The 9,928-nt window shown below is 36.3% G+C and overlaps 1 protein-coding gene across 1 annotated transcript in view; it reads right to left on the reverse strand.

Annotated features, from left to right (window-relative positions):
* LOC107719748 (U3 small nucleolar RNA-associated protein 14 homolog A-like) overlaps window positions 1-9,928 on the reverse strand; it is a 20,290-nt gene that overhangs the window by 9,419 nt on the left and 943 nt on the right. The window contains 5 exon segments of the mRNA XM_016527240.1: window positions 262-381; window positions 1,956-2,111; window positions 2,804-2,952; window positions 3,032-3,096; window positions 3,831-3,901. Of these exon segments, the coding sequence (XP_016382726.1) occupies window positions 262-381; window positions 1,956-2,111; window positions 2,804-2,952; window positions 3,032-3,096; window positions 3,831-3,901 (561 nt within the window).

Consider the following 9,928-nt stretch of genomic DNA (forward strand, 5'->3'; position numbering starts at 1 on the left):
GTGTGTATATATATATATATATATATATATATAAAAATTGAGCCGTGGACCTCTGGTTGAGTTGACACGGAATGACCCAGGTGTTTTCTATACTGCTCCAACATTACAGCAGAATCCTTATCGCATTATACATTTCAACCGTTTCACTGTATACACCTTGTCATAATGCCAGGCCTACCTATACTAGAAGCAGTAATAACTTGATTTGAATGGCTATAAAACATCTATGGCAATAGAACAGAAGCTTTATCAAAGTCCTACCTCCTCCAAGCTCATGGCTTTAAGTGATGCCTCCTCTACAGGAGTCAAAACAGGGTCATTGACTGGCTGGCTGTTGCTGTGCAAGAGTCTGAAAATCTCTTGTTCAAGAGGAGTTTGAGCCTGTCAAAGAATTTGCGCACTGAGTTAGTATTAAAATAAAAGCAAGTGCTTCTACCAAACATGTGTTTTAGTTACAATTGGTCAGCATGCAAAGAAACAATTACATTAAAGTAACATTTGCAACTCAAGATCAGAAACAGTCATTTTGTGTATGTGTGTGTGCTTGCATGTTTTGAGGACAAAATTGTGTAGAATTCCAGTAAATAGTAAATCTCTCATTACTGAGCCTTTGTACAATTAGACGAAAATAAACCACAAAGAAAGGTAACGATTTAGACAAAACTACAATACAAAAAAAAAAATATATATTTAGAATTATTGAATTGTAATACTGTCTTATTTCAATTCAATTCAATTCAAAGTTAAGACAATTTTACAAAGAACAATGTAGTATAAACACACCAATGAACAAGAATTTGCGCATTGAGTTAGTATTAAAATAAAAGCAAGTGCTTCTACCAAACATGTGTTTTAGTTACAATTGGTCAGCATTCAAAGAAATAATTACATTAAAGTAACATTTGCAACTCAAGATCAGAAACAGTCATTTTGTGTGTGTGCTTGCATGTTTTGAGGACAAAATTGTGTAGAATTCCAGTAAATAGTAAATCTCTCATTACTGAGCCTTTGTACAATTAGACGAAAATAAACCACAAAGAAAGGTAACGATTTAGACAAAACTACAATACAAAAAAAAAAATATATATTTAGAATTATTGAATTGTAATACTGTCTTATTTCAATTCAATTCAATTCAAAGTTAAGACAATTTTACAAAGAACAATGTAGTATAAACACACCAATGAACAAGCAAATGTGAAAGAATTATGTTCCTCCTCATAAACATGCATATAAAACTGAAACAGGAATACAAATTTTCATATAGCCTAAATCATATTTTGGTAAAATTCGTCATTTACAAATACTTTTTACATGTCAACCATAGTTGTGTTTAAAAAAGCGGTTTAATGATGTAAAAATGAACTGAAGATGGCTATAGATTATTTTAAAATGTTCATATAACCTAAATCATATTTTGGTCAAATTTGTCATTTACAAATACTTTTTACATGTCAACCATAGTTGTGTTTAAAAAAGCGGTTTAATGATGTAAAAATGAACTGAAGATGGCTATAGATTATTTTAGAGGGGTTTCTAAAATGGTTATGATGAATATTAAGGATAAAATATATATTGAAGAGAGTGAATGACCTAACTTATCTTTGTGTAACTATCTAATTCTATAAACTATATGCAAAACCTGCAATCCCGCAACAAAATTCAGGCCCTGGAGAGTAAACAAATCGTAGATACTAGTAATGATTTCTGACTAGAGTTTTGAGGCAAGATTGAATTAGATGGATTAGATTGAATGTCTTTTTTTGAAAGTGTGTGTGCTGTTCCTATTTGCAACATATAGCATACAGGCAAAAAGTGAGGTAAAGGGGCTTTGGTAAAGGAAAAGAATAGTGCACCCCCCTAACAGCAATGTATACATTTAAACCAAACCGAACCATGACAGATTTGAGCCATTCCAAAAAAATTTAGTATAAATAAATAATAAAAATCCACACCTTCCATCCAGCCACAACCTGCTCCACCTGTTTAGGTCCTGAGGACTCCTGATTCAGAGGAAACACTATTTGTTCAGCCTTCTGGTTCTACACTATGATGTTCTGCCAGCAAGACACCTCTTTAGTGGTCTTCTCATACGCTATGCCTCTCTGAATCTGTGGACATAATAGAGAGAAAAACTTCATCAAAATAAAGACACCAAGAATACCACGGCTGAATTTAGAATAGTGGGTCCAGATTTAATAGTTTTTTTTTTTTTTTAACAACTACACCTTTGTGCCCGTATGTTGAGAAGTAAGCCTATGGCAAAACTTCTATGCCAAATTTATGTAAAAGGTTGAAATCACAAAGCCTACACTACTCGTACATTTTAGCAACAGACTTGAAATTTGTTTGCTTTTTAACACCATGCCAGGATCTATAGCTATAATCATTCATGAGAAATCAGGTTAAAATAAAGTAAACCCAGTAAAATGTTTAAGATCCATTTTTAGTAAAAACTAAACTGAATATTGTCTGACTCATCAAAAATCCTCATACGTGTCAGCAGAAAAAAACCTTTTTAGAAGACTAAAAAAAAAAAATCACATTAAAATTGTGTGAGCAACATAACTTGGCACAAGAGTATAAATGACTTTTCTCCAAGTGACTATTAAAATGAAATGTCACTGATCCCATTCTGATTGCTATTTGCTTCAGACATGAAATTTATGTTTATATGGACTACATTTTTGAAATTATATCCCTGATGCCATTAATTGCTACAAATTTAAAAGCACAGGTTTTGGAACAAGTGACAAGCCTCTCAGTTTATCAGAGTAACTGAACTGAAAATTTATCATTTCACCTTTTCTGTTTGCTGTTTGTTGAGCGGTAACGCCAAAGTCCCTTTACTGTTTTGCAGGTTCCTCAGCTGTTTCTTGGTCTTGTTGGAGGCTCCTGAGGTCTTCTCCACGGTTCCCAGGAGGTCAGAAATGTTGACTTTCTCTCCTGTACCTTTAAACAGAATTAAGAAAACTTACTACTGATGTTCTATTTCAGTCAAAAATATAATGTGAATAAATTTTGCATTTACCCTCTGCATTGACAAAGAACTCGGAGACCTGCACACTTGCTTCAGAGCGCTCACTCTGCTTTTTCCTTGGATAAACAAGCATCAATTGGTCAAAAAGCTGTTTTGGACATTTTAGTAACTTTTTTTTCTGCCTCTGCTAAAAACAGATTTATTCCAAAAGGGCCTTTCTTTCGAATACCAGATGTAAATATATCGAATTTTACTGTGGGTTATTTAACTTGTACCATGGTCACTTGCCTGCATGGACAACTTATCTGTCATTGGTGTTTGCAGTGCAAAATTTGACTGGACAAATAAAAAGCAATGGTTAATTTTCATTAGTTACTTTATCTACAGGTAGTCAGATCTAAAATACTTCATATAAAATAAAATAGTGTGGTAAATAAAGTTACATTTATTGGAATTTATTTAAAGGAATGATAGAGAGAGGGATTGCGTGTGAATTTCCTGCATCTGTCTCAGGCCATTGTTGACAAGTTTCTGCATTACTAAATTTGTCTTTTTGTGTGCAATCATCTCAGCGTGTGTGAATGCTTCAACAAAGAGAGCACATTAAATTATAACAGCGCTTAAACTGACCGGACTTACCCGTGTATTCAATAGTTTGAACATACACATTCCAGCCATTTAGAATCGAGTATTTAGACACACCATGGTATAAATAGAACTAGTTTACTTTTTCAATCTTCCAAACATTCCAGTTTTCAGCCCATGCAGTCTGTCCAGAATTTGGTTTTCGATCAAACATTTTTATTTGGGTGGACCAGCACTAAAAAGATGAATCTCAAATGTCTCACACCTCTTTCTTCCACCCATAGAACTGATGGCTTCCAGTAGCTTCTTGTGTTTTCTCTCATCATCACTGCCCTCCTTTAAAAAAAAAAGCAAGAAAATAAATATTTTAGCTTAATCTGGCACAGGTACAATGGGGTTCAAATGATTAAGACATCAGAGTCCAAGCACCAACAGCTTGTGTGAATAATATTTTTTCAAATAAGAGTTTTACTGTGAAGTCAACAGTGGTCTGTCAGATTAGACGAGATGTAAAATAAAGCAACATCCTCTTGAGGACAACTTTGGTATTACAGACCCTCATCTATTACTCACAGAATTTGCTGCTAGTCCACTGATCATCAGAAATTCATGAAATCTGACATATTTCCTCACTGTCCTGTTGTCCAAGTGTACTATCTTTCATGAAGTTTGGACATAACATTCACAAAATATAGGCCAATTGGTTATCATATTTTTTGGTTGATAAACGTGTATTGTTTCGCATTGAGTTAGGATGAACAACCCAGAGGAGGAGTATGGAAGAATTTTTTTTTTTTTTTTTAGAAAATTACAAATAGTGGAAAGAAATTAATGGATGGAAATGAAAATCAGAAATATGTTTCATAGGGCTTGACTGAAGGATTCAGAAGAATTTAAAGAATCAAAAATTGTTTTAGATTTCACTGAACAACACAAGATATTCTTTGGATTCATGCAGGATAGCATAAAGCAACAACTTTTGCAAAAACGTATGCTAGCTTGGGTGCAAACTGTCATTTAAGCAAAAGGTAGATTCTGAAAATCATGTCTTTAAACTTATGCTAATTTTAAAAAATAAGCAAAAAATAAAGTAAGTGCCCTTTTACTAGAAGTCTCAAGATTTTTGGACCCCACCGTATATTGCATTATGGTGTTAATGTTTATTGTTGCAGATCAGGGGTTGTCAAAACATTCCCAAACCTCCAAAACAAAAGTTGTTTGGTGAATATTTCCCATATTGGACACATTCAGCTCAATTCATAAACTCATCATACTCTATTAATCAGTTAATTTATCTGTAATAAATAAAAGAAAACATTCAAAACATCCCTCGTTACACATGTTACATGTACATAAACAGCTAACACTTAATCAGGTTCATTAATGTTAATTAATGCAATTGATTAACTGATATTAACTAACTTTGAACAATACATTTGTTACAGTATTTATTCATCTTTGTTAATGTTAATTAATACAATTACGACTGCTCATTGTTAGTTCATGTTAGCTTCAGGTCCATTCATTAATAATAACAGATAATGTATCTGTAGGAGCCATTTTAATGCAATATGTGTTTTGTCCATGGGGAGGCGTTGTGATACTTTTATATTAAGAGCACCTGGCTAATGGGATGGAATGTTGGATGGCAGGAAAGCAAACAGTTTTTGACCGTGACCGATTGAGCGTACAGCTCCAAATTATCCATATGACAGCATCTCAAGCTATGGATTCTCTTCCAAGTCAAAATTCACCTCTGTTTGAAATTCTGAAGAGGCAAGAGGAATTGACAACGCACTTGGTATACCAGGCTCAAAGTAACACTCTTCCCAAAAAAGAGATGCCAGTTTTTGATGGAAAACCACTCCATTATATACCATTCATAAAGGCATTTGAACATTGTGTTGAGGAAAAGGCTTGCAGTAAAAGAGATTGTTTGTATTTTTTGGAACAGTTTACTGTAGGACCACCAAGAGAACTGGTTCAGAGTTGTCAACATCTTGATCCAGAAGTGGGATATTCACTAGCCAAAAAGCTCTTGAGGGAGCAATTTGGTAATGAGTTCAGGATTGCTGCTGCATATATGGAAAAGGCTTTGAGTTGGCTACCATTAAAGAATGAGGATGCCCAAGGTTTACATGCATATTCATTGTTTCTGCGTGCATGTTGTAATATTATTGATGATAATTCCTATATGCAAGAGCTTAACATGCCAAACAACATGAGAACTGTGGTAATGAAGCTACCTTTCAAATTGAGAGAGCGTTGGAGAGAAAAGGCGTGTGAGATAATGGAGTTGAACCAAGGTAGAGCTAAGTTCTCTGACATTGTGGACTTCATTGAACGACAGGCAAAGATGGTATCAGATCCTGTCTTTGGATGTATTCAGGATAAACAACCAAGTGTAGTGAAGCCAAACAAGACAGGATATTCAAGCTATGTTTCATCAGGTCAAGGTGTCGGAGGAGGATGTTGATTTGCTCCGATTTCTGTGGTGGCCTGATGGAGACTTGGAACAGGAAGTATCTACATACAGAATGATAGTTCATCTGTTTGGAGCCGTATCCTCTCCAAGTTGTGCATGTTTTGCATTAAGGCAAACGGCAAAGGACAATCAATCACTCTTTTCAGCAGACGTGATCAAAACAGTTTTTGAAAGTTTTTATGTGGATGATTGCTTGAAGAGTGTCTCTTCTGAGGAGGTAGCAGTCGCCATTGTACAGGATCTTACTGCTCTTTGCCAAAGGGGTGGTTTTTGTTTGAACAAGTGGAGCAGTAATAGTCGAAAGGTGTTGCAATCAGTTCCGGAGCAATTCAGAAGCAAGGATATCCAGTGTTTGGATCTAGAGCAAGATAAGTTACCTGTGGAAAGAACATTGGGTCTTCGGTGGTGTACGGAAGCTGATGTGTTTCAATTTAGAATGCAGCTCAAATCTCAACAATATACACGAAGAAAAATTTTGTCTACAGTCTGTTCTGTGTATGATCCTATGGGATTCCTTGCTCCTATTATGTTACCTGCCAAGTTTCTTCTACAGGAATTATGTAGACAGAATCTGAGTTGGGATGAAAATATACCCCCAATGCTTCAAATAAGGTGGAATAGTTGGATTTCTGATTTGGATAAGGTAACAGAGTCAGATCTGTATGTAAAAAGAAGATGGAGACAAGTTCAGTATTTAGCTGACCTTTTCTGGAAAAGGTGGATCAGGGAGTATCTACTTCTGTTACAACAACGTCAAAAATGGACAAAGGAACGAAGAAGTTTTATTCCGGGGGATATTGTTCTTATACTGGATCCCACTGCACCTCGTGGTTCATGGCCACTTGGTAAAGTACTGGAAACGTTTCCAGATGATAAAGGTCTAGTTCGTACAGTAAAGGTTAAAACTAAAGGTAGTGTTTTAGAACGACCTGTTGGAAAAATTTGCCTTTTGTTGGAGACAAATGACTAATGTGAATGAGGGTTTGTGATTGTAAATGTAACAATATCACAATTTATGAGCAAATGTTTGTATATGTTGCTTTAATAAGGCCAGAGTGGTGCCTCTTAAGCCGATAACCATTCCTCGTTTGGAACTAACAGCAGCTGTACTTGCTGTGAAAGTCGACTACATGCTAAGAAAAGAGCTACGACTTCAATTGGAGAATTCAGTTTTTTGGACTGACAGTCAGACTGTGCTTAAATACATCAAGAATGAGGACAAGCGCTTTCAGACTTTTGTGGCAAACAGGGTCTCTTATATAAGAGACAGGACACTACCTCAACAATGGAGATATGTGCCTACAAAGGAGAATCCTGCGGATGATGCGTCACGTGGAATGCAGATCAAAACCTTTATGCAAAACCAAAGATGGATTAAAGGATCTAGTTTTCTTTGGACTGCAGAGGAATGTCGACCATCTCAAGAAGAGGAAACCAACATTCAGGAAGATGATCCAGAGATCAAACGAGAACATAAGGTAAATTCTATTGTTCTGCAAATGTCACAAAATCCCACCAATTATTTCATCACCTACTTTTCAGAATGGAAAAAACTGAAAGTGGCTGTCGCTTGGGTACTCAAGTTCAAGAAACTGCTGAACAGTTTACGTCTTAAAAGGAAGGAATTACTAGCAATAGGAAAGGATTGTGATGCTACTACATCTACTATAGATGAGCAAATGAATTTGTTAAAGGCAACTCAAGGTGGACAGTTTTTGGCATTGGAGGATCTTTTTGAAGCTGAAATGGCTATTGTTTGCTTTAGTCAGCGACAGCAGTTTCAAAATGAAATCGAGCAACTGAAGGGAGGTTCTAATGGAGTGAAGAGGAATAGCAGTCTATATAGACTGGATCCTGTGTTGGATGATGGACTTTTGCGAGTAGGAGGAAGACTCAGAAAGGCAAATATGCCCATCGAATCCAAACATCCCATTATACTGAGTAAGAATCAACATATTTCACAACTTCTGCTTCGTAACATTCATGAGCAATTGGGACATTCTGGCAGGAATCACATGTTGTCCAAGTTAAGACAAACATATTGGATTACAAATGCCAATGCTGCTACAAGAAGGGTCATTTCCAAATGTGTTGTATGTAGACGCAACAGAGGGAAGACTGGGGATCAAAAGATGTCAGATCTGCCTTATGAGCGAATTACCCCTGATCATCCACCTTTTACAAACACTGGTGTTGATTATTTTGGTCCCATTGTAGTAAAAAGAGGACGTAGTTGCGTAAAAAGATACGGAGTAATCTTCACCTGCATGGCAACCAGAGCAGTACATTTGGAAGTAGCTTACTCTTTAGACACTGATGGATGCATAAATGCTTTAAGGAGATTTATTGCTCGAAGAGGACAAGTGATTCACATCAGATCAGACAATGGAACAAATTTCACTGGTGCCAACAGAGAATTGAAAGAATCTCTCTCTGCATGGAATAAGCGGCAAATTGAAAAGGAGTTAATTCAGTTAGGAGTAAAATGGAGTTTCAATCCACCAGCAGGTTCCCATTGTGGAGGGGCATGGGAACGAATCATTCGTATGGTGAGAAATATTCTCTCTTCTGTACTGCGTCAACAGGTATTGGATGATGAATCATTCCATACTGTTCTGTGTGAGGTGGAATCCATTTTAAATGATCGTCCGATCACCAAGATTTCTAATGATCCTAATGATCTTGAGGCCCTTACACCTAACCATCTTCTTCTTATGAAAGGCAAGCCTGCTTTACCGCCTGGTCTCTTTGAAAAGTCAGATCTGTATGTAAAAAGAAGATGGAGACAAGTTCAGTATTTAGCTGACCTTTTCTGGAAAAGGTGGATCAGGGAGTATCTACTTCTGTTACAACAACGTCAAAAATGGACAAAGGAACGAAGAAGTTTTATTCCGGGGGATATTGTTCTTATACTGGATCCCACTGCACCTCGTGGTTCATGGCCACTTGGTAAAGTACTGGAAACGTTTCCAGATGATAAAGGTCTAGTTCGTACAGTAAAGGTTAAAACTAAAGGTAGTGTTTTAGAACGACCTGTTGGAAAAATTTGCCTTTTGTTGGAGACAAATGACTAATGTGAATGAGGGTTTGTGATTGTAAATGTAACAATATCACAATTTATGAGCAAATGTTTGTATATGTTGCTTTAACTTTTATGGCTCCTTTATGAATAATTTGTGTAATTGTTATGTCTTCCTGTCATGATCAATTAAGGGGCCGGTGTGTAGGAGCCATTTTAATGCAATATGTGTTTTGTCCATGGGGAGGCGTTGTGATACTTTTATATTAAGAGCACCTGGCTAATGGGATGGAATGTTGGATGGCAGGAAAGCAAACAGTTTTTGACCGTGACCGATTGAGCGTACAGCTCCAAATTATCCTGTGCACTAACTTATTGTGTCAACTGTCTATATTGTGTTGAACCGAACTTGAAGCATAATCGTGCAAGGAATAATATGGACTATGGACAATGTATTTGCTCTGTCTACAAGGTATGAACTTTAAATTGGTATGTCATGAACTGAAAGGACAGCTTACAGGAAGCGAGCTGTTTATTGGTTGTGATTGAAGCAGAATAAAGGACACGGAAAGCGTTTAACATCAGTGCATGGATTTAATTTGCACGCGTCATTTACTCGCTCACTTCTACCACCAACATCGGCGACCATGTGGAAGGCCGTAATAGTATCAGTAAATGTTGCAAATAATATGAACTGAAACTAATAAATGTTTTATAAATATTTTTCATTGTTAGGTCATGTTAACTAATAAAGTGCACTAATGTTAACTAGGGATGTAACAATTAACCGCGAGCCGGTCGAAAATCGATTTAAATATGTGACGATTCAAATCGGTTGAGATGCTAAACAAATCGCGAT

The sequence above is a fragment of the Sinocyclocheilus rhinocerous genome, unplaced genomic scaffold, assembly GCF_001515625.1.
Source record: "Sinocyclocheilus rhinocerous isolate Xijiao unplaced genomic scaffold, SAMN03320098_v1.1 scaffold571, whole genome shotgun sequence".
Lineage (NCBI taxonomy): Eukaryota > Metazoa > Chordata > Actinopteri > Cypriniformes > Cyprinidae > Sinocyclocheilus > Sinocyclocheilus rhinocerous.